At 38.8% G+C, this 26,394-nt stretch overlaps 1 protein-coding gene across 3 annotated transcripts in view; it reads right to left on the reverse strand.

Moving 5' to 3' along the window:
• Positions 1–26,394, reverse strand: part of LAMP2 (lysosomal associated membrane protein 2) — a 43,248-nt gene that overhangs the window by 7,606 nt on the left and 9,248 nt on the right. For 2 of the 3 annotated variants that reach the window (XM_055269391.1, XM_055269392.2), the window contains exons 2-8: positions 22,911–23,029; positions 21,621–21,834; positions 15,533–15,691; positions 14,411–14,595; positions 12,875–12,997; positions 8,798–8,861; positions 7,940–8,104 (exon numbers count right to left, since the gene is read on the reverse strand). In XM_055269391.1, the coding sequence (XP_055125366.1) occupies positions 7,940–8,104; positions 8,798–8,861; positions 12,875–12,997; positions 14,411–14,595; positions 15,533–15,691; positions 21,621–21,834; positions 22,911–23,029 (1,029 nt within the window). Of the gene's footprint in view, positions 1–2,683; positions 5,506–7,939; positions 8,105–8,797; positions 8,862–12,874; positions 12,998–14,410; positions 14,596–15,532; positions 15,692–21,620; positions 21,835–22,910; positions 23,030–26,394 lie in introns of those variants that run through there. The other variant, XM_055269393.2, reaches the window with a different exon arrangement.

Here is a 26,394-nt window from a genome sequence, read left to right on the forward strand (position 1 = left end):
TCTACCAGGGACTGATAAATCAGATAACTAAGCTTATTAGAATTGTATCAAAGATAGGACAAATAGGCTGCATGGCAATTCTGATTGTGCTTGCATTCAAGAAATGTGCCAAGCTTTCCCTGCCGCCCCCACTAGCCTCTGGGGCAATAACTAGGAACAAAATGCAACCCTGGAGCTTATGAACTTTTCTGACATTGACTTTGGCTGCCAGTTCAATTATTTTTTTTACTTGCTTCTTGGTTCTGTTAAGAATCCAGAGAGCTAAGGTTGCCAGATGTGACCTGTGAATAGATGGTGTTAAGAGTCCCCAGTTAGCACCTCCCCTACAATTTCCCAAATTACCACCCAGCCCATAAACTATTAGGTGACATGTACCATAAAGTATTATGTCGTGGGTTTAATATAACTTGGTTTTTTAAAAATTCATTAGTAGATTAATTTCTTATTCTGGCAACAGACTCATAGTTCTCTCTTTCCCAAATTGGGTATTTGACCTAGTACTGAAACGACTTTCATAAATACTGCCAATAAGGCGTTCATGTAAGACAAATATTCCCAGAGTAGCTCAAAAAGGCAATTCCGCTAATACAAAGATCTTTCTAGATACTGTCACTTACTTAAAATGCTCTCAATTAGTATGTGAAATATTAATTTATAATAACTATTGATTGTATGAATTGAACCTTTAAAAATTATTTAGTTAATGGAAAAAATTGTGGTAAAACAGTAACTTTAATGGGATCACATTCTGAAGAAAAGAAAATCTCATCCTATAAGTCATTTTGATCTGATCTACTTGCCTAATGTATACTTAACGCTGTATTGAAAATGCTTCTGGGGAAAAGAAAAGTGTATTTGCAGAAGAATTTAATAGCCACAGAAGCAATAAAGATTTTTAAAGATTAACAAATTCCATGGCCACTAAAATTTCAGTAAGAAGTTTCATGTAGATTAAAAATGCTGTTAATCTTCAATTTTCTGCCAGTTCAGACATTTTTCAAATACAATTTTCAACACAAGAACTGGAAAGCTGAGGTATACATTTACAACAAAAACTAATAAAACTTCTCTTAAAAACCAGTTGAGGCCAGGCACAGTGGCTCATGCCTATCATAACAGCAGTTCAGGAGGTCGAGGCAGGCAGATCACTTGAGGTCAGGAATTCGAGACCAGCCTGGCCAACATGGCTAAACCCCATCTCTACTAAAAAAATAAAAAGGTAGCCCGGTGTGGTGACACTCGTCTGTAATCCCTGCTACTTGGGAGGCTGAGGCATAAGAATTGCTTGAACCTAGGAGGCGGAGGTTGCAGTGAGCTGAGATTGCACCACTATACACACTCCAGCCTGGGCAACAGAGCGAGATTCCATCTCAAACAAAACAAAACAAACAAACAAACAATTGAGTCAAAACTTCTTTTTGGAAGGATCAACATTAAGAAGCACATTCTTAGGTGATATCTTATTGGTTATATACATTTTATATCTATAATCAAACTGTGTTAAGTAAATCACATGCATCTGAAAAGATTCGTGAAGCTACTCGGTATCATTCATGAATATCTATACCAGTTTCAAAGACAAGAAATGGTGATTATTAACGCAGAAAGTTAGCTACCAGGGTAAAAGAAAAGGAGATGGGTGGAAGATGAGCCCAAGACAATTTAACATTATCTACCTAAATAAACAGATGAAATACTATCATCTTAAAAATGTCCGAGTCTTATAAGAATTCCTCCTGAAAACTGCAGGAAACTTAAGTGGTACATTTTACACAAAACTTATAGTATGTTCTTGATACGTAACAAGTAGCTTCTTATCAGATTCCTTCTAAAGTACTAAGATGTATGAAATACTAAGATGCATTCCTCTGAAATGCAAATTATCACTCAAAGAAATGAGTAGCAGGATTTTAAAGCCCCCACCCACTGGATGAAGAAATTGAGACACTAGAAGTTAAACAACTTGGCCAAAGACAATGGTAGTTAACTGCAGAGTTTGCAGCCGTGATGACTAACTGGCATTCACATGGCTTAACTGGGTAATTCAGCTACATTGCTAAGTTTTCTTATGTGATATAGTAAGGTGACTAGGTAACTATCCGTATATGGAAATTGGAAGGCTCAAGTATTTTAGGGTGATCTAAGTAAGAGAGAGACTGCACACAATCCTACGTTGGTTCAGATCAATAGCTCAATATGTATGGCTGCAATGTAAAGCTACTATGTAGAGATATTTAGGAATTTAGAAAAGTGTACAAAGAGATACTCTGAAGCTTTTATTATGAAATAAATATTCTAGATCACTGGTTCCCTAACTGACTATGCATCAGGTTCAGCAGGGGAGCTTACACACACACACACACACACACACACACTCTCTCTCTCTCTCTCTCTGTCTCCTCACTAGACCTACTACGTTAAATCCTCTAAGGATGGAGCCTGGAATCTATTTTTATAAAACGCTTCCCAGGTGAATCTTATTCTGTAGCCTGCCTATCATCAATCGAGGCCTATGTATGGGGCTATTCTTCCAGATAGTAATATACAGACAGAACATCAGAACATTTTGCAAATAATTTAATTCTACTTCTAAACATTTCTAAAGTTTTTCCATTTGAAAGAAATTGTCATTATGTGGTATACAAAATCTTGACTTTAACCAACGGGAAAAAATGTGAGCAAATTGCCTTAAGAAATAAAAGAATCTTTATTGTTTTAGAAGCAATTTTGAGTAAACAGACAGGCAAATATCTAAAGATACGATACATCAACTAGTGGTTTAAACATTTGAAGAAAAAACATGGAAAGTATTTACATGGACCAGTTTCTTTATACAAGTGCTAAAACATGAAAAACACCCAAAACCAAATAGAGGGTTACCATCAAGTATGAATCAAGTAATACAAATAAAACTACAAAAGGTACAAAGAACATGTAGCTATAGGAAATAATAGTGTAAATAGCAGTATATAAACTGGCCCATGTAAAATACAAAAATATTCACTGAAGTCAGGTTTTCTATAAAACAGTGTTTATTAGAGGTATTTTACTATGAATCAGGCATATAATCTGAATGTAGAAACTTTTAGAAATATTAACAGCATTCAGTCAGTGCCACGCACTTGTGCTTCCAATTATTTTTTTAAAGCTGCTTTGTTTTGACTTGTGAAATAGTTAAGGCCTACATTCTTATACACATTATCCATCTTATAAGGTTAACAATTTTACACTAAAACACAGTTTAAATTAAAAATGATTTTGAAAAATCACATCTATATTTAATCTTTAAGAAGTGTTTTAAGCTGGTAATGCAGCTCACTGTAGCTCTAAGAGAGAGGTTAGTCAGGATCTGATCTTGAGCCATAAAGGTTTTCAGGCTAAACAAAGAGCAAATTTAAGTGACGGAAAATATTTATAATTCCAATATAACTCAGTTATATTGTTATAAAAATACACATGCTAGCATGCAACTGCCTATATATGTGTGCATATATATATATATATATGTCTGTGTGTGTGTATTGATTCATTCAATATCAATATTTTGGAACCCAGACATTTTCTCATTTTCTAGTGAATAGTGAATGGGAGGCACATAATACCCCCCACTACAAAAAAAACAAAAAACAAAAAAAACCAAAAAAACAACCCCACAGGAACCTTCCATATATGGCTGCATATTAACAATTTTAATATTTGCTCAGCCATTCCAACACACACCAAAAAAGTTCTCCTAGAAGCAGCAAGAAATATTTGATGTGTTAACTATCAAGCTGATGTATGTTGCTTTCTCCTATAAACATTAGGTGGTGCACGGTAATTTGACAATTGGTGCATCTCTCAGAGCACAAAACTGAACACAAAGCACATGAATTAATAATGATTCTACCAAACGAATAATAACAATGAAAGTTTTGATTAGCACAGAACCATTTAAATGTGAAAGCCAAATTAGTAATGTTGTAGCAATCAATGCAAGCTGGAAACAAAGAACAACTTTTTAATGGATTAAGATAAGACCAAGACTTCTGGGTTAGATGCAAGTTTTGTTTGTTTGTTTTGTTTTGTTTTTTTTTGAGACAGAGTTTCATTTTTTTTGCCCAGGCTGGAGTACAATGGTGTGCTCTCGGCTTACCGCAACCTCTGCCTCCCGGGTTCAAGTGATTCTTCTGCCTCAGCCTCCCGAGTAACTGGGATTACAGGCGCCCATCACCACGCCCAGCTAATTTTTTGTATTTCTAATAGAGATGGGGTTTCACCATGTTGGCCAGGCTGGTGTCAAACTCCTGGCCTCAAGTGATCCACCCACCTCGGCCTCCCAAAGTGCTGGGATTACAGGCATGAGCCGCCACGCCCAGCCTAGATGCAAGTTATTTTATAAGTGTAAGTGCACTTTGTTATCTAGGTTCTAGGACACACTGGCATTTCTTAAGAAAAAGAAAATAATAAAATACATCACTACCAACAAGAAATATTGGAAGGCTAAAGAGAAATCTGCATTAATTTTAGTACTGCATACAGCGGCCAATTTATGAGCACAAAGTACTAATGCCCTCAATTGGCACTGGCAAGCAATTATCTCTAAAGCACCTAAAAAATGGATTGAAATGCCCAGTTGGAACAGTCTCATATCTTGCAATTTAAAAGATTGAAATATCCAGTTTTTTTTAAAAAAGATTAAACAATAAGATTAATACCTACTCTAAATTTTAAAAAGCTTTTGTATCTTTTGTCATTACAGCCACATAAATACAAATGTATTCAAAAAGCATTAGAAAAGCATTTATTGCTAAGAACATAATAATACCAGCCCCTGTTCAAATCTACTATTATATCTCTCAAAGGTCAAATATGCAGCAATGCCAAAGTAGCTAAGTTAACCTGCAAACAAAAATCACACACACACACACACACACACACACACACACACACACACACACACACACAGAGCAAAAGGAGCAAGTACAAATCCACTGTAGAACATGTTGTTCCAACTCAACTACTTGCAGGGAAAAAAAATCTCTTTTTCAAAAATTGTTTTTTCTAAACTGTGTATTTTTAGTCTGAATGTCTAAAATGAAAACACTGAAATATTAATTCAAGACAATAAAATAGAACTTATAATCCAGTGATTTTGCACATCTTTTGCTGTAAAAATAACAGTTTTAAATTCCTTGGTTGGAAAAACCAAAGTCAGGCAACTAACTTGTAGTTGATAGTTTTTTGTTTAAGTTTGAAATCCCCCATACCATCCATTCTAAAGAGCTGGACTGCAACTAAATATACCTTAAGTTGACCAGTATTGCATGTTGGAACTTGTACTTGCTTTTTTTCTTTTGTAACAGAGATCACGTATTGATTAGTGTTACAGAGTCTGATATCCAGCATAACTTTTTCTTCTGCCAATTACGTAAGCAATCACTATAACGATAATCAAGCCTGAAAGACCAGCACCAACTATAATTGGGATTAGAATGGTGTCATCATCCAGCGAACACTCTTGGGCTGTAGGTGAGAAAAAGTGTGTAACAAATAATGAGTATAATCACAAAAGAATGTCCCGAAGTCAAAGATATTGATTTAAAAGTCAGAAATGTTCTTACAAGATCAACTTCAAGTAACTAAGACAGGTATATTTTTAGATAAAGCTATAGAAAATGGAGAACTGTTCTAGAATTAAAATTCTGAGACTTTCTTTGTCCTTTCATTTGTTTATGTGTATATATGCAGATATTCATATCTATGAATACATGTATATTCATTTACATCTATAAACAGCTCATATTGTAATGTGCATATATTATATGCACATTATATGTGTGCATATATAATATATGCACATTATATATGATATACGATGCGCACATTATATGATATATATTTGATATATATGTGATATATATAATGTGTGCATATACATATATATGCACGTATATGTTTGTTTATATTCCAAGTCCTTTCCAAAATAGGCATATTACTTTATCAGAAATAAAGGGAGCTAATCTAGCCCACTTTTACATAGCCAGATTAGACTCTCAGTGGTAGCGTGAATGTCTTTTGGGAAAGTGGAAACAGGATCAGGAAGGTATCATGTGATGAGAATAGCCAGGCTGGCTCTGAAGTCTCTTTAGGGTCAGGGGTCAGCAAGCTGTATAGCCCATGGGCCAGATCTGGTCCAAGAGCTAAAAATGGCCTTGACATTTTTAAATGGTTGAAAAAAATATTTTGTGACACATGAGAGCATATAAAATTCAAATTCCAGTGTCCATAAATAAGGTTTTATTGGAACCCAGCCACAGTCATCTGTTTATGTGTTGCTGTTTTCGTGCTACAATAGCAGGGTTGAATAGTTGTGACAGAGACCATATGGCCCCAAAGCCTAAAAACACTTACTGTTTGGAACTTTAAAGTTTGCAGATCGTGACTTAGTACATACAATTTTAGTGGCTGCAAAGTCAAGAAACTGGGACCTCTTACTAATTTGAGTGTGCTTACTGCATTTCTTATCTGGTCAGGGTTGGCAGCCTAAGGGGGCTATTTTTTTCTATTTCTAGAAAGTGGTCTGATCCAGTAAAATCTAATCAACACTCTTCTGCCTTATTGCAATTCTATTTCTTTCCCCATACAGTCAAATATTACCTATGTGTTGTATTTATAGGTACCCACAGCCAAGAACCTAGTTTCACAAATAGATTATACATTCAATATCAGTATTAAATGTTGTATATCTCTTTGGGTGATATTTTTAATTCTATGTACATAAAAACCAAAGTTTCAAAGTAAGAGAAAGAGCACAGCTCATCTCTATTACAGGTGACTAGATAAACAGTCTTGAAGTGATGATACTAATACTGCAAATGATTTTAAATTGTAAACACAAATCTGGACTTAAAATTAGGGGAATAATGAAGGGGAGCCAGATAAAAAGTCCAAAAATAAAGCTACTAAAGGATCAAAATAATTGAAGTACTTAAGCAAAACAGGCAAAAGGGAAAATGAATTCTTGTAAATATTTTTAAAGTGTAACTAACGTCTTTAATCGCAAGAATGGTAGGGTGGAGAGCCCAATTTATTGTGGCCTAACCGAGTCAGACTAGGTATTCAACACCACTGCAAAAGTAGTCGAATGGCTCACAGTATTTTCGCTTTTAAACACAGCTTCCACATTTCCTTCCAAACCATAGAATGGTTGAAAAGGATGTGGATGCCTGGAATAGCTCTGCTCAACAGAGTTGTGATCCACAAACCCCCAATTTTAGGTAATAGGCTTAAAAGGACAAGTCAATTAAGGAATTTTATGTGCCTTTTTACTTCATGCAAATTTTAATCTTGTAATGCCAAATATGTCTTTCATATTCATATGAACACATTATAATGAGCCCTTCACAAGAGTTTCATTAAAAATCTAATAAATACCACCATTATCCCTGAGTGATCTTCAAAAAGCCTCATTCACACTGGCACATGCTTTGAAAACTCTCCAGATCGTTTTGGCTGGTAAAAACATAGTTCATGATATTTGAGGCTTTGCTACCGCTTTTTATCTTTTGTCTTAACAAAATCGGCCCAAACTGCTTTCATTCAGGTATGAAAATGTTTCCAGTGAGAAGACGGCCTCAGGAAGCAGATGCAAGATGCTCAAAGCTGCCCCTCCCAAGTGCCATCTTCCCTACAAACTAAAACCCATACCTCAAATAAAGCTCACTTAAAGCTTCTATCAGTTCTAGCTTTAAGAACTTTTTTTGCAAATGATTTTAAGATCACAAAAACATCTCGGTTGAGCAAAATGATGAGCCAAATATAGAGTTGCACAATTCGCTCAAGGCTATGAATTCATATTCCTCTATTTCAACGTTTAAATGTCTATGATTCAAAGGAAAAGCCACCTATCAGTCAACATAAGAACATAAATTATTAATGAAGTTTGCTTGATTCTTACCTGTGGAATACTTTCCTTGTGTCACGTTGAAAGGCTGAACCCTTAGATCAAAGGTATTTATCTGAAATGCTCCAGACACTGAAACAGTCTGCTCTTTGTTGCACATATAAGAACTTCCCAGGGGGGCATCCCAGTAGCTGAGATTGTTATTTGCAATGCTGAAAACTTCAAAGAAAAGAAACAGGTTAGTAACTTCTTATCCTATCAACATCAAAAATGGGAAAGTTGGCCAGGCACAGTGGCTCACGCCTGTAATTCCAGCACTTTGGGAAGCCAAGGTGGGCAGATCGCGTGAGCCCAGGAGATCAAGAACAGCCTGGGCAACATGGCGAAACCCTGTCTCTACAAAAAAATTAGCTGGGCATGATGGTGCACACCTGTAGTCCCAGCTACCTAGGAGGCTGAGGTGGGTGGTTGGCTTGAACCTGGGACTGAGCTGTGGTCACGCCCCTGCAATCTAGCCTGGGCATAGAGCGAGACCCTGTCTAAAAAAAAAAAAAAAAAGGAACAGTCCTCAGGGTTTTTCAGTGAAGTATGGGAGCCTGGGGGACAAGATCAACCCACAAAAAGCAATTCTTACCATAACTAGGTTCCCTTATCTTTCTATAGATGTTTCTATAGTCTAAAAATCGGTCACAACCTTAATTATTATCTACCCTACTTTGAAAAGATGGGATACAGAAAAAGACAGAACATCATAGTTCTAAGTTACTGATTTTAAGGTATGATCAAGGTACACTTTTTACATAGCATCTTCTGTTTCATTAAATAAGGCACTATTTGGTAATAAGACCATTGTAATTTCTAATCCTTCAGGGTAACCCACAGTCTTTTTCCCCAGGCCAATGCTTCGCTTACCAGAGCCATTAACCAAATACATGCTGATGTTCACTTCCTTCAGATAAAATCGGTTTTCATTTTTCTGTTTGAAAAAGAGCTTCTAGTTAATTAACATATCACAACTGTCTACAGATAACAGATACGGTTAATATCCACAGAAGAAAAGCAATCTAACACTATTACACAGAAGAAGAAACCATGCAGTTGAATAAACTGCAACTAAGTAAAAGAGAACTCATAATCTGACAGAAACCCCTTTCCTCTGTATTTTGTTTCCAACTTTTGGAGCACAGGTGTAGTCATGTGGATCTCAGACACTTGAAGATTTATGGCCTCAATTTTATTCCTCCTGTCACTTGCTGAGCCCTCACCACCTCTAGCCTGGATCACAGCAGCCTCTTAAGTGGGCTCCCTGCCTTTCAGCCCCTCCAGCCCTAATCTTTCCTTTTCACTGCTATTATCTTTCTGAAGTACTCATCTGATCAGCCAGTCATTCTAATAATTTCAGAGTGCAAGTACTCCAGGAGCTACCAAAATGAACCACACTTCAATCCTGCCTTCACCGTGTTTGCAATCTGCCAGGGAAGGTAAGATAAATACATAAACTACCATATTACAAAAAAGAAAGTGAGAAGTCATGAAAATAGGAGAGAAATCACTTCCAAATAAGGGAGGAGAAAAAGTAATGCCAGCTTAGGGATGGGGCATTTTGAACTGGGCAGGATTCTCTTAGGAAACAAGCGGGAAAAGGGGTATTTGAGAGAGCAAGAGTATAAATAATGGTAGTTAGAAAATAAGCATAATCTCAAGTTTTTATGCTAGCATTTGAGCACTTACTAAGTGCCCCGCACTGTTCTTAAAACTTTACATATGATGCTTCACTGAGTAAGTACAACACTCCCATGCAATAGGTGCTGTTATCATCCCCATTTTGGGAGTATGGCTGCAGAATCTATGTAATTATTATTACTATGTTCTCCTACCTCATAAGAAGTGCATAGAGGACAGGATGAGGGAAGCACCTTGAAGGAACTGAAGGAAACATAAGGTTCATAAAGAGGGAGTGAAGGCTGAAAATGCACGCTGCATTGCATGGGAGAAAAGAAGGCTTGAACTACCCAGCCATGGACTTTAGATGTTACCTTGCTGGCAAAAGAGAAACATTGCGAGGCGGGCAGACCACGAGGTCAGGAGATCAAGACCGTCCTGGCTAACATGGTGAAATCCCATCTCTATTAAAAATACAAAAAATTAGCCAGGTGTGGTGGCACGTGCCTGTAGTCCCAGCTATTTGGGAAGCTGAGGCAGGAGAATCGCTTGAATCCGGGAGGCGGAGGTTGTAGTGAGCTGAGGTCTCGCTACTGCACTCCAGCCTGGGCGACAGAGCGAGACTCCGTCAAAGAAAGAAAAGAAAAGAAAAGAAGGAAAAGAAGAAGGAAGGAAAGGAAAGGAGAGGAGAGGAGAGGAAGGAAAAAGAAAAGAAAGAAAGAAAGAAAGAAAGAAAGAAAGAAAGAAAGAAAGAAAGAAAGAAAGAAAGAAAGAAAGAAAAAGAAAGAAAGAAAGAAAGGAAAGAGAGAGAGAAACACTGATGGAGAGATGTGCTTTAGGAAGGTTAAGTTGATGTAGAACAATGGAGAAGGTGAGGAAGAGGAGCAATCAGGCAGGAGCTGTTTGAATGGTCCAGGCAAGAGGTAATGTGGACTGGACCCAGAGCAAAAGCAATGGGGAGTAAAAGCTAGGGGACAGACTTCAGAGAAATTTCAGGAAGAAGCATAATGGAGGACTTCACACCTTCATCACATCCCTCCTCGACTTAGGCTACATCTTGGCTTTGCATTCAAGACTCCACAATTTGTCCCAATGACTTTTCCATATTTTCACTAAACATATAACACTCCTCATTCTCCCAGCTGGTCTTGATTATGCCCTTTACCCAGGGATAACCTGCACTTTCCCACTTACTCTCCTTATCTCCCTACCAATACAAACCAGACCCATCCTTGAAGGCCCAGCTCAAATGCCATCTCTGCCGTTAAACCTTCCTGACTCTCCTCCAGCCAGAATTAACCTCTCTCTCCTCCATTCTCCTGCAGCACTTTGTACTATTCTCTGGTCTGGCACTCATCCCATTTCATATAAACCTTCCACAGTACTCTGCTGCCTACAGAATCGAGTTCAAAAGCCTTGGCATGGCATGTAGGCCTTTCACAAAAATGGTAATTATCTGCAGATTTCTCCCATTACCACTAAACTGTGGGCACTTTAAGAATACTGGCTTTCTTCTTCATAACCCACCATAGCAGCCTGCACATAACGCACTCAAATTCTATAAATTCTCCTAAGGAGCATCTATCATGACAGGGTTGAAGGCAATAATGGGCCCCACTGAACTCTGGGGACATTGCAGGGTGTCTCTTGATTTTTCAGAGTGCCTGTAGCATGATTAAAATGTCACTATTTTGGATTACGTTTTAAAATAGCCTGCTGGGGTTGGCCGGGCACGGTGGCTCACGCTTGTAATCCCAGCACTTTGGGAGGCCGAGGCGGGAGGATCACGAGGTCAGGAGATCGAGACCACGGTGAAACCCTGTCTCTACTAAAAATACAAAAAAAAAATTAGCCGGGCGTGGTGGCGGGCGCCTGTAGTCCCAGCTACTCGGAGAGGCTGAGGCAGGAGAATGGCGTGAACCCAGGAGGTGGAGCTTGCAGTGAGCCGAGATTGTGCCACTGCACTCCAGCCTGGGCGACAGAGCGAGACTCCGTCTCAAAAAAAAAAAAAAAAAAAAAAATAGCCTGCTGGGTAAATTAAATATTGTACTTCTTAAATACTAAACATTGCTGTATGAGAGTCAAGAGAAATCATGTTCCTCTTAGGAGTCTACCACAGCTAGAAAGATCAAACTCAATCACTTGAAAGGGAATAAACCCAAAATACTACTTTCCTCGTTCTTATTGACCATAACCCCTATTAGGTAACTTTAAAAGAGAATGTGCCTGAGGCTTGCTTTTACCATACTGGAGAGGACAAATTTAATGAGACATTTTCAATAGTAATTCACTGGTCACATGGTACTTTAACAGAGGAATTATTTGAATGCTGGAAAAAGGAACATTTTTGTAAACCTTTCCAAAATATAAGTGCCTAATGTAATCCTCAATTACTCGGCATATATTCTAAAGAGAAAAATGTGCTTTAGACTCAAAATACCAAGACCACATATGAAATAACAACATACCTACTTTTTATATATCAGATGTTGAGATTATTTCCCCATCCCCAAACACAGTAATCTGATTTAAAAACAGAACTGGTTTTTATCTAATTACACAATATTTTTAGTTTGAGAATAGTTGGTGGTTCAACATTTTCCCTCACTTATAGCTATCTTCTATTCCACCAGTCTCATTTACCACAACACGTTCACACATACATCCCTTCACAGAAATTATGGGAATAATTGCTTCTGAGAAGGTGGAAATAAAGGTCCCCGATGATTAATTTATGCTAGCAAGAAGTAGAACAGGTATGCTCAACCCAAAACCTTCTGTTTAGGTTTCAGCTCTTGATCAACAATAAAAACCTGAATGCTGCCATTATAAATTGTCCTGATTTAACGAATTCATATACACACTTAACACAGAGCTTGGTACATAGTAAGTACTCAATAGATGTTACCTATTTTTATTACTGACACTATTACAAATAATATAGCCTCCAAATGGCTTCAAATAGTATCATAGAAAAACATGAGCACTACCTAACCAATAACTGAGAAAAAATTATCATGGAAATTACTTATGTATGGATAGATTAGACAATTGTGTTTTTTTTTTTTTTTTATGTGAGTTAATTCTTGCTTCTATCCTAGAGTCTGTCTAATGGCAAAATGGCCACTCTTGGTGAACATTAATGCAAGAGTCCAACCATTGCACAGACTCTGAGGGATGAACAGGGATGAATGGACTACACTTTATAACTGAGTACTGTAGAACTGGAAAATAAAGCTAAATATCCCCCTCCCCCCATGCAACTATTTAGACTTTCAGATGTGTTTCTAAGAGAATGAACCTAACTTTAAAAAATCTGTTACTCACCACAGCAAAGACAAAGTCAAGATACTTAATGGTGCTGCTATGGAGTCTAAGTAGAGCAGTGTGAGAACGGCAGCTGCCTGTGGAGTGAGTTGTATTGGGGTTGATGTTAATAACTGAAGCAACCTTCAGGAGAAGAAGAAAGGGAAAAGGTACAGGTTAGCTATAAAAGTGGCCAGCAAAGCCTTATACTCTACCAAAACCAACTTCAGCATAAAACAAAAAATCTTTTGTCTGGATACTTAAATTCATGGTGTCTTAACTTTCAAACAAAGTTGGCATGGGTCCTCAAGCTGTGACTCAGACAACTTAAAAAAAAAAAAAAAAAAAACAAGAGGGAAGCTTCTACAGTAATGAGCCAAATGAAAACACACATTTTTATGGAGCACAAGAGCCACCTGTCTCGCTTGTTTAAGTCACAGGATCCTGGAAATCGGATTTGTTTCTTGGCACACCCTCTATAGCCTGAGTGGAACATTGCAACTAGAAGTGCCATCGTGTACTTGGGCACGTCTACATGATCCGAGTCATCAAATAGCTGGAGAAACGAATAGCTGTGCCATTCCCGTACGCCAACCTACAGTGCATTTCAGATCAAAGTGTGAAGGAGTTATATTTTAAACTGACCGAAATAAAGGCCAATTGTTTGTACTCTGATCCACTGATGGCAAATAGAATCTAACCCCAAAGAGTACTTTAAACAGCTAGGTTTTCTGCCAGCCAACACAACACCTGAAAGTGACATTAACACTTCATGGTTATAGTAACTCCTAACTAATCAAAGCTCAACAAGCCAACATGAAATCTCCATTTAAAACTGAATCAGGCTGGGCGCGGTGGCTCACGCCTGTAATTCCAGCACTTTGGGAGGCTGAGGCAGGTGAATCACTTGAGGTCAGGAGTTCAAGACCAGCCTGGCCAACATGGTAAAACCCCATTTCTACTAAAAATACAAAAAAAATTAGTTGTGCGTGGCAGTGCATGCCTGTAATCCCAGCTACTCGGGAGGCTGAGGCAGGAGAATCACTTAAACTCTGGAGGCGGAGGTTGCAGTGAGCCAAGATCATGCCACTGCACTCCAGCCTGGGCGACAGTGTGAGACTCCGTCTCAAAAAAAAAAAAAAAGAAAAAGCTGGGCGTGGTGGCTCATGCCTGTAATCCCAGGACTTTGGGAGGCCGAGACGGGCGGAGCACGAGGTCAGGAGATTGAGACCGTCCTGGCTAACACAGTGAAACCCCATCTCTACTAAAAAAATACAAAAATTAGCCAGGCATGGTGGCGGGCACCTGTAGTCCCAGCAACTCGGGAGGCTGAGGCAGGAGAATGGCATGAACCCGGGAGGCGGAGTTTGCAGTGAGCCGAGATCACACCACTGCACTCCAGCCTGGGGGACAGAGAGAGACTCCATCTCAAACAAACAAACAAACAAACAAAAAATGGAATCATTCTAGTAACACTACCTTTGGGCTGAAGGTAGGATACGCAATATTTGAAATGAAATGCAAAAAGGATGTATTGATAAAAATAGACACCTATACCTTATCCTGAGTGATGTTCAGCTGCAGCCCCATGGTAGCCAGCAGACAAGTATCATTGCCATTATTCACTGAATAGGTTCCAGCTTCTGGTTTTTCCTTTGGAATAGGTGCTGTAGTAGGAGATGGCACAGTGGTGTGTACGGTGGGTGCCACTGTTGAAGTTTTGTCTTTATCACACAGGAACTCTAAAACAGGCAAAAAGGGACAAAAGAAACCAAAGCAGACATTTTCTTAATTCATAAGGCCAGGGAAAACCAAAAAAAATTTCTCATAATAGAAGTCCAAAAGGGTTATATTAGGGGAAGAGAATATCTTGTTAGTATATCTGAAACTAAATTAGGCAGAGGTTCTTAAACTGCTGCTTCATATACAGAATATCTACATGAGTTATGACACAGCAGACAAACTCAGGACACATCCCTATGCTTTATCCACTCACACATGGCCACATACTCGTCTTTTTCAGACCCTTAAATCTTTTTATTCCCAGAGAACTTTGCCTGCCTCTGATATGAAATTCAGAGAGTTAAGTCTTAAATTTTTGGCTTTTTATTCCCACATACAACCACCATAAGGAAGGATACTGTTTACTAGAAAAAAGCTTAGACATCATCAAAGGACTTAAATACAAATGAACAATTTATTTGCATTAGCCCTATGGCAAATCATAGGCATTTCAAACTCTTCTTAGGAAGTGTTAGTAGTTTTCCAGAACTGGTGAATGAGAAATTATTACCTTTCCATAAAGCTATATAAAAATTATAAAATCAACTTTAAAAATTCAAGATTAGAACATGAATCTGATTTCTAAGCTTTGGTCTTGGAACTGCTAAAAAAGCTGATAATCAAGCTATCTGAGGATCTGTTCAAACAATGGTCAGGTTTTATCAGCTGAGAACAGTATAGGTAGTGTCTTTTAAAAGACCATTCCACAACATGTGCATCAAAAACTTTAAATTGTAAGATCCACAAAAATAAGAATTGCTATTATTTACAAAAACTTTATAGCCTAGTAGAAGCTATGAATAAACCTTAATATATAAATGCTTTCAGATAATGACTTCAATGAAAGCTACCTACTCTTAAATTAGGATCCAAGTAGAGAAATATATATTTACTCACCATTTGTGCTCACTGTGCCATTTTGGACAAAAGCTTGTACAAGAACATCCCAATAGTGTTGGACGACATCATTCTTTTCCAAAGTTGATAAACTATTGCATCTAAAAAGGTCATTCAATGGAATTTTGATGGCCAAAAGTTCATCAGCAGTAAGAATTCCTATAAAACAAGATTAACAATGGCTGTTTCCAAGAAGGTAGGAGAAAAGTAATAATATAAATATATTTGTATGGGCTTTCTTCTCCTCTCTGCCTGCCCTACCCCAGGCCCAAAGTGACAAAGGGTATAGCATGCTCAAGGGCATGATCAGTTCACTGTGGCTAAAACATAAGGAGTAAGGGGGAAGAAGAAATGGGGGTTAGGGGCTGGGCACGGTGGCCCATGCCTGTAATCCCAGCACTTTGGGAGGCCGAGGTGGGTGGGTCACCTGAGGTCAGGAGTTTGAGACCAGCCTGACCAACATGGTGAAACCTCGTCTCTACTAAAAAGATAATAATTAGCTGGGCGTGGTGGCAGGTGCCTGTAATCCCAGTTACTTGGGAGGCTAAGGCAGGAGAATCCCTTGAACCTGGGAGGGGGAGGTTGCAGTGAGCCGAGATCACCCATTGCACTACAGCCTGGATGACAAGAGCAAAACTCTCTCTCAAGAAAAAAAGAAAAAAAAGCAAAAAGAAAAAGAAATGGGGGTTAAGAAGGAAAGACAAGTTGCAGGTGATCATACTTTGAAGCATCTTCTATGATCTAACGCCAGTTTGGGCTTTTCTTTTTAGCAGTCGAGGGCTAGCCTCAGTTTTTAAAGCAGAAAATAACACATATATAATTTATTTTAAGGAAGATAGCAAATTTGTAGGGGATAGGCAGGGGGAAAAACTTTTCAGGGAAGCCACTTAAGAGGGAAACCAGAGGGTGATGGTCTGGTTAAGGTGAAGGGTAAGGGAGGGTTGCCTAAACTAAGATGGTGTGGGGCAGTAGAAAGAGAGCAAAGAAGCCAAACTGAAAACACTTATCTATGGTAGAATCAACAGGACTTATTGACTATAACTAAGGACGCAAGAGAGATGGATTAATCATACATTTGTACAGTAAATCCTTATTTTTGTTTTACTAGTCCCAAGTAAGTTATATTAACTCCAATGAGCTTACAGAACCTCTTCCTGGATTAAATTTAAAGATGATTCCATTTCAGGGAATCTTCAGAGTATGAAAGCAGTAAGTTACAGCCATTTCATATAGTTTTTATTAGCCTGTGTAGATTGAAACTTCAAAAGACTATGATCACCCAAGTGGTTTGGCTTCTTTTGGAGAAGTAGCAAGAAAGGAAAGTATCCAAGGTCCTTAATATAGGCTGCCTTCTGTGCCTCTCCATCATGTAGCAAGCAGCCACATAATGCTGCCTTGGCACCCCCTAATGGCCATAGGAATTAAAAAACAAAACAAAACAAAACAAAAAACAAATGAACTAGAACATTTTTCCCAGAATTGCTTCTCACCGTTAACAAAAATGAATAGATATGTGACTGGCTGTATATAGACCGACTCCAAAAATAAGTCAGTGAAAAAACAACTTGCAGACATATTGGAATTATACTATGAATAGCTTTTTTTAAACTATGTATTGTTTATGAACATGTACTTATATAGTAAAAAACAAACATAAAGACAGGAAGGTTATACCCCAAATTCGTGAAAGTGTTTGCCTCTTAGCAGGCAAGGAGGAAAATGGGTCTGGGGAGTGAAGACAAAGGAAATATCCACTGTATCATCAACGTTTTATCTTTTTAATCAAAAAGTGACACAAACATTAAAAAAACAGCATTTATTAATTCTGGATAATGGGTACATATGGGTCTGCTATATTATTCTCTGTATACATACATAATCTTTATAGATATATAATCTTTATATATATGTATATGTAGAGCCTTTTTAAAAACCCTTATTATATATGTAACTTATATATATATATATAATTTTTTTTTGAGATGGAGTCTTGCTCTGTTGCCCAGGTTGGAGTGCAGTGGCATGATACAAGCTCACTGCAACCTCCACCTCCTAGGTTCAAATGATTCTCATGCCTCAACCTCCCAAGTAGCTGGAATTACAGGTGCGTGCCACCACGCCCAGCTAATTTTCGTATTTTTAGTAGAGATGGGGTTTCACCACGTTGGTCTCGAACTTCTGACCTCAGGTGATCTGCCTGCCTCGGCCTCCCAAAGTGCTGGGATTACAGGCACGAGCCACCACACCTGGCCAGTACATTTCTATATTTTAATCATGAAAAAAATTTAAAAAAGAAAAAAGCAGCTTCAGTGTTACTTCAATTATCAGATGCCTAAAAATAAATTAGTAGTTTTTTATTTTTATTTTTTGAGACAGAATGTCGCTATGTTGCCCAGGCTAGTCTCACACTCCTGAGCTCAAGTGATGTGCCTGGCCTTCCAAAGTGTTGGGATTACAGGCGTTGAGTCACTGCACCTGGCCTAAATTAGTATTTTTTTTGTTGTTGGATGGGGTAGGGAAGGGTGTCCCTCTGTCGCCCAGGCTAGAGTGCAGTGGCGTAATCTTGGCTCACCGCAGCCTCCGCCTCCCAGGTTCAAGCGATTCTCCTGCTTTAGCCTCCCGAGTAGCTGGGATTACAGGCACGCACCACTACCACCCAGCTAATTTTTGTATTTTTAGTAGAGACAGGGTTTCACCATGTTGGCCAGGCTGGTCTCAATCTCCTGACCTCAAATGATCCACCAGCCTCAGCCTCCCAAAGTGCTGGGATTACAGGCATGAGCCACTGTGCCCGGCCATAAATTAGTATTCTTGAAACACTGAACTATATCAAAAACAATTATCAATAGTCCATTTCAGGAAGCCATTTAACATTCCAAATAGTTTCAAATATTATTATATAGAAGGTAGTAATTTAAACAGTAATCTTCCCTTTGTTTTAAATAAAAGGGGAAAGAGAGAAGTGTTAACATTTCAGGGTCCATAGTTTTTCTATCCAAATATGTCAGATTAAACACCTCCTCCTAATAACTGCTAACAACTGCTGCCCCCGTAGTCCAGGCATTTATTACATCAGCCCTTGATTACTATAACAGCTTCTTAAGCCGGCATCTCTGCCTGTAGCCTCCTCACTTCTCAACTAATCCTGCAGAATATTCTTTATAAGCTACTGTCTCTGCTTTTGTTATATCATTCTCCTGCTTTAAAAACCTAAGATGATTCCCCAGTGCCTACCCCATCAAGCTAAATGTCTTTCCTTGGCTTCCAAGGCCCCCTATAATTTAGGCCCACTGCATTTAGCCAACTTTATTTTCCTTCTGCTACACACACAGCCTCTGATTTAATCAGGCAGCTCTCCAATTACTGCCGCATATGCTATGCTTCCCCCTGCTGGAAACATCCTGCTCAAAATCCTCCGCTTACTCAAATTCTACCATTAGCTGAGTTTCAGCTCAGGTCCTACTTCTCTACCAAGCTTTCTCACTACTCTAACACACACTGAGCCTTCCTTTATCACTCCTTTATCCACCACTTGTGGGAACACGGGAACACTTTTAAATCAGCCAGTCTTTTTTTTTTTTTGAGACAGGGTCTCTCTCTGTCACACAGGCTGAGTGTAGTGGTGCGATCACAGCTCACTGGAGCCTCAACCTCCTGGGCTCAAGCGATCCTCCACCCCAGCCACCCAGGTAGCTGGGACCACAGGCACACGCCACCACACCTGGCTTTTTTTTTTTTTTTTTTTGTAGAGACAAAGTCTTAATATGTCGCCCAGGCTAGTCTTGAACTCCCTGGCTCAAGTGATCAGCCTGCCTTGGCCACCCAAAGTGCTGGGATTACAGGCATGAGCTACCATTCTCGACCTAAATCAGGCACTCTTAACCACAGGGATCTACATATGGGTTCAGGGACTATGTTCCATATGCAAAGTTTACTGTGTACTTTTTCTTTCTTGAGAGAGAGTCTAAAGTTTTCCTCACACTGTCAGAAGAGATGAACACTCTACTCCCTCAAACAAAAACGCAAACAACAACAACAAAATCAGACTGAGCTCGATGTTTTCCAATTTTTCCATGTAACTCAGGAATAGCATTTAGCTTTGTCTTCCCAGCTCATTCTTAGGCTACTTGAAAGTGAGGGGGCATATCTTATACTAGCTCTGAAAGGCAAAACAGGGCACAAAGATAAACTGATAAGAGAGCCAATAACCATTTGCTTTAGTTATACTCTCAAACTAAGAGATTAGTAAAAAGAGCACTAGGATTTGATTTCCAAGTCTCATTCTGCAATACCTCCCAAGTTTTACATGAGCTTATTTACTTCTGGTTCTTTCGAACAGGATCTTTTGACAACCTTAAGTCCAAATGAGTTATTAATCCCCAGGTCTAGGCAACTAAGGCCCATCTACCTGTGTTTCTGGGATCAGAATGAAACACTATCTGCAAAGAGCTAAGCTACTACAAATACCACATTAACCCAATCTCAATGGGCAGGGGGAGAAAGAAGAGAATTATATCCCTAACAAAATTAAAATCTTGACCGGGTGCGGTGGCTCACGCCTGTAATCCTAGCACTTTGGGAGGCTGAGGTGGGTGGATCATGAGGTCAGGATTTCGAGACCATCCTGGCCAACATTGTATTTTTGTCTCTACTAAAAATACAAAGATTAGCTGGGCGTGGTGGCACGCACCTGTAATCTCAGTTACTCAGGAGGCTGAGGCAGGAGAATTGCTTGAACCTGGGAGGCGGACGTTGCAGTGAGCGGAGATCAGGCCACTGCACTCCAGCCTGGGTGACAGAGCGAGACTCCAGCTCAAAAAAATAAAATAAAATAAAATCTCTACACTCTATATCTTCAAAATATTTTAACATGCATTTCAGTTCTGGGAATTACTAGAATGACCTGCCAATGCTTCCCAAGTTCACTTTGACCTGAAACTGTCTTAAAATAACAGCAAATGTTGACTTTAGTCTCCCTTTATCCACGGTGTTTGCTTTCCCCGGTTTCAGTTACCCATGGTCAATTGAGCTCTGAAAATATTCAATGGAGAATTCCAAAAGTAATCAATTCATATGTTTTAAAATGTACGCCATTCTGAGTAGCATGATTAAATCTCTTGCTGTCCTGCTCTGCGCAACCAGGAACATGAATCATCCCTTTGTCCAGTATATCAACGTTGTCTACACTATCCATCCGTTAGTCACTTAGTAGCCATCTCGGTTATCAGATCGAAAAAACATCGCATTTCCTGTATAGGGTTCAGTACTAACTGCAGTTTTAGGCATCTACTGGAGATCTTAGAATGATACCCCCTGAGTGTAATGAGGGACTACTACACCTTTAACTAATCATCATTTACTTTTCAATCAAAATCCAACCTAAATGATAAAAAGATTTGAACAAGAGGCATTTCTCCTAGTCTCAGGTTACTTAACTTTTACACATTTAAAATAGCTATTAGTAGCCAGGCGCAGTGGTGCATGCCTGTAGTCCCAGCTATTCAGGAGGCTGTGAGGCACGAGGATCGCTTGAACCCAGGAGTTCAAAACCAGCCTAGGCAACATAGTGAGATCCCCCCTGCCCCAATCTTGAAAATAAAGTAGCTATGAGTAAAGCATTTTCTCATTCATCAAACCTTTGTTTCATGCACACTACTGAATGAAATCAATAATAGTTAAGTATATGAATTCTGCAGGTCAATAGACTGCTTCAAACACCAGCTCGCCCACTTACTAGATTGTGTGATGTTTGGAAAAGTCATTTAATCTTATCAAGCCTCATTTCCTTTACCTGTAAAAATGAAACAACATCTACTTCCCAGGGTTGCTGTTAAGAGGGATGCTGCAGGTAACACACCTAGGATAATACCTGGTATACAGTAAGTCACTCAAGCAATGACAGCAAATATCATCAGTATGTTGGATGGTATCATATGTGCTATGCATGGAGTCAGTGGGAGGGGTATAAAGACATGAAGTTTCCATGCTAGTTAGGAAGACAGACATTCATAACAGTTTTTAAATTGTTTACATTTTTATCATTAATAAAAAGCAAGAGAACATAACACAAATCCATTCTTAAGGTTACCTTTATCTTCAGCATCAGGAAATGTTGTGTTATCACCAGTGTTGTAGGAAAATGAGATGCTGTCAATTGAATAAGTAGATGCCGCCTTGGTAAAATTCGCAGTCCAGGAAAAGCCAGGTCCAAACTGCACTGCTATTTTGGGACCATTCTGATCATCCCCACAAATGCTTCCATTATATGTCACAGTGCCACGGTCTGAAATGGTTACAGTTTTCTAAAAGAAATAGAAGTTTGGGGGTGAGAAACGAACAGGCAGCAAGGAACACCAAGCATTTATGTAGGGCATGCCACTTCAGCCTAAATCATACATTCTCCGTGGCCAGGTAGCCCTTTGCCTGGTTTGCTGTGTAAACCAGTCCCTGATTCTTCAGCTACATACCACTCCTCTGGATAAATTCGTGTATGTCTAAAGAGAAAAGGAAAATTGGCTTGAGCTGCTGTTCTTAAACTGGTTTTTTTAAAAATTAGGTTGTAAGTAGTGAGGACCTTAACAAAAAGAAAATAAGGCAAAGGAATTAAGAGGAGATGTCAAAAAGGGGGAGATTTTAGTGTTAGGTTGGTGCAAAAGTAATTGCAGTTTGTGCCAAAAAAAAAATCGCTTACTTAGGTTGGTGCAAAGGTAATTGTGGTTTGTTCCTTTAATGGCAATTACTTTTGTACCAACCTAAGCAAGAGATTTTTTTTTTTTTGAGATAGAGTCTCGCTCTGTTGCCCAGGCTGGAGTGCAGTAGCATAATCATGGCTCACTGCAGACTCAACCTCCTGAGCTCAAGCAATCCTCCCGCCTCGGCCCAGCAAGTGGCTGGAGGTACATGTGTGTGCCACCATGCCTGGCTAATTTTTAAAAGCTTTTTGTAGAGATGAGGTCTCACTATGCTGCTCGGGCTGGGATCAAGCAATCCTCCTGCTTTGGCCTACCAAAATGCTGGGATCACAGGCATGAGCCACCACGCCCAGATGGGAAGCTACTTTTTAAAAGGGCAAGCTTTGGTGCTAGTACATTTTAAACACTTTACAGAAATAGTTAGACCTGAACACCATATAGTCGTCTTCAGATCATTTGCCCTTAATCAAGTCCTACAAAAACTCCCAAGAACCAATGAATCAGAAGAAATATTCATTCTAACACTAAACAGAATAACTTCCGAGTGTGTATGCTAAAAAAGAAATCCCAGAGTTTCAGCATTAAGTCAGTCAACGTGGAATTTCATTTGTATACATGTATCTAAAGGATAAAGTCAATTAAATTCCTACTATAAAACTCAAAGAAAAATTAAAATATATACTTACATAAGTTTTATTTGTAGTTTCATAGCGTACTGTGAAATTCATCTGCCATTTTGCATAAAGGCAAGTGGCTTTTTCTGAATCTGTCAAATTAAGTTCCAATGCATAAGACTGCACAGCTCCTGGATTTATTTTAAAAAATAAGATTTTAAAATTGTACTACAAAAATTATATAAATTAAAAACAAGCTCTATCCACTACTGAAGTTCAACCAGCTCTAAAATGAAACAAAAGTATTTTATATCTATATATACACATATATACATATATATACATACACGTATGTGTATATACATACGTGTATGTATATATATATAGTATCCTGCTGACTGTTTTTCTTTGTATTTTTAACAGAATCCTATTGATAAAAAAGTTGGCATTATCCCTTACCAAAAGAATGGTTACTAGACCTAGGATGCTTAGGTCATGGCTCAGACTGGTGACATTTATTTGCCTTTTGCCTTCAAATAATCATTTCCACATGCATTTATACCTTACTAGTTTTGTTTTAGGCAATTGCAGTTTGCTTGTTAGGACTTGCGATTTTTGCGGTAAATGAGGTAAGAGGAAGCCTGGTAGGGGTGTAAAACTTCTCTCAAACCAGCTGGTGAAACATTCACTGCAAAAATAATGATAGATCTGATATTCTATCATCTTTTTGCTTTAAATCCTGTTGCAAGCTACATAACCTATGACACACAGATGTCTTCCCAAATGATTTTATTCTGAGGTGATCAGATACTCTTTCTGAGTATCATGTAACCAAGGAAGCAGAGTTGCAAAGGGCTGTTAAATCCATAAGAAAAACATGAATTCTGATAAATGCAAAGTTCATCACTGTTTCCCTTTAAAATCTAATTGATAGAAAGGCTGATGAATTTTTTGACGCAAAGTTATCTCCTAAATTTTCAACCTGCTACCTCTTTAGGCAGAGAAATGTTACAGAGACAGAAAAGCCTTGGAACTTTTCAGCTAACATGGTTGATCTTCCACACTTAAACATAGAAACATTATCTATTAAACTGAAGAGCCCAAGGACTAAAAATACTAATTCAGAGGAGAAAAAATATCCCAGCAAACATGCCAGCAGCATAAATATTGGGCAACTATTTAAGGGATTTTCTTCACTGTATCACACATTACCCAAAGGGTAAGCTGTTTCCTGTTAAGATACTTGCATACTCTTTAATAATATCTGAGCAATCCACTGTCATCTACAGGTACAGACTTGCTATAGACTAGAGAAAAGTGCTAAGAGGAATATCAAGAAGGTGTGCCTCAGCAACAGCTTTCAAGTTGTATAGAAGAGCCTATCATCATGCTCTGGAGATCTGGCTGCTTTGCAAGCCAGAATATTATACTAAAGCTTGTGGTTACTGACAGTGACTAAATGCATTGGCTAAGGCTCAAAAAGACCTTGTGAGGCCTAAGTAGGTTTTATGATCATTCTTTTCTAAGCACAATACGGAAGGGAGCTGTCATACTTACCGATCCAAGGCTCCCTGCCGTGGAGCCAAGAGCTCCAACTTACAATTTTAATGAACTGGAGGTTTGCTTTTTATATGCAGTCTTTTCTCAGTCTTGTTTAAGGTCTCTAGCTTTAGTATATTATTCTCCTTGTATTCAAAGCATTCAAAAGTATTGAAAATAACCAAGAAAAGCCTCACATGTATTAATCATTTTCTTTCCAAATATGTTAGAATAACAGGAAGAAGACCATGTAAAATAGTAATAGCATTAATGTGTCTTAGGGTGTGAGAACTGACGTTTTATGAAACAGAAGGTAGAGGTTGTGGTTCAAACGTATCACTTAAAATCAAATTCAAGATAGTATAACTGGTGGCCCGTAAACAAGAGCTGAGAAACACCCCGAAGATTCTGGCACACTCTGTTCCATTCCCTTCACAGCCTTTCTGCCTGGGAGTGCAATTCTTTCCACTTCTTGGTCTCCAACTCTAACTGCACAGGGACCACTTTTACTCCATATCTCTCACCTCAAACTCAGCAATTCCCAAACTAAAATTCATTCTTCTGCTTCCTCCAAACTGGGTCCCTCCTCAGCTTTGCTAGCTCTAAATGAAGAGTGGGACCAGTCACTCGAGCTCAGTTTCAGAAATAGCGTCTACTTCTTTCTCTTCAAGAAGTCCTATTGATTTTTTTCCTTCAAATCTTCTCTTAAATACAATCTTTGCCTTTTATTTCTACTCCCAATCTATCACCCCACACCTAAATTATGACAGAAAATGCCTAGATACTCCTAGAAGTGCTGCCAGATTAACAATCCTTAAGTACCATTTCCTTTTAGGATACTATCTTGTTCAAAAACTTTTAGTGGCTCCAACATTCCCATATGAAATTTAAATTCCTCTGCCTGACTTTCAAAGTAATCTTTAATCTTGTCCCATCCTATTCCTTCAACTTTTCTCAAACTATTTCCCCAGATCACACCCTTTAATCCAGTTAAACTTGTTTCCACTGGGCTCAAAAATGCCATACTCTATTCAACCTCTACCCTGGGCTTCTATTGTTCCTAACACTTGAAATCTACTTTCTTCTATTGGCCTAAATGCTCACCTCAAAGATGGATTTTCCTCGCTTTTTGGCTGCCCCAAATCTGAAACACCCCTTGTCCCCTTGTTACAATTTCTGGCAGAAATCACCACCCACTATAAAAGCTGAAAACACTGGATACTTGCTTTCCCAGACTCCCTTGCCGTAAGGAGGACCACTCGTGCTAGGCTCTGCCTAACAAAAGTATCCACCCCACACTTTGAAAGGAGGGCTGCAAATGGAGCCAGGAATGGAACAGGGAGGGAGGCAGGTGTGGAGTAGCAGAAGCAGGATCAAGCTCCCAGGCAACAAGGCCAGCACAGCAAGCTTCAGTTTCACACTTGGCAGTGGTAGTGCAGTTCAGCGGCATGATCTGGGTTGTTGAATCCTGAACTGGGATTTGGTATATATAGCCAGGAGCACCAGAAATTCTGAGTTACCCAATATATCCCTTTAATAAACATTTGATATGTAACATATGTACAGAAGCAGGCACAGTATAACAGATGTAAGGGAAAAGTGCACATAACATTAAGTCTATAGCTCAAATAATTTCACAAATCAAAACCACTTGTGTTAAGAAACAGAACATTAACAGAACAGGTGCTGACCCACTGCACAGTTGAAAATCTGCATATTATTTTTGACTCCCCCAAAACTTAACTACTAATATCCTACCGTTGACTGGAAGCATTACCAACAACATAAACAGTCGATTCACACATATTTTGCATGTTATATATGTATTACATACTATGTTTTGAAAATAAAGGTACAGAAAAGAAAATGTTAAGAAAATCATAAGGAGGGCTGGGCACGGTGGCTCGCACCTATAATCCCAGCACTTTGGGAGGCTGAGGCAGGCGGATCACTTGAGGTCAGGAGTTCGAGACCAGCCTGGCCAACATGATGAAATCCCATCTCCACTAAAAATTTG

This window comes from Symphalangus syndactylus, chromosome X, assembly GCF_028878055.3.
Source record: "Symphalangus syndactylus isolate Jambi chromosome X, NHGRI_mSymSyn1-v2.1_pri, whole genome shotgun sequence".
NCBI classification, from domain to species: Eukaryota; Metazoa; Chordata; class Mammalia; order Primates; family Hylobatidae; genus Symphalangus; species Symphalangus syndactylus.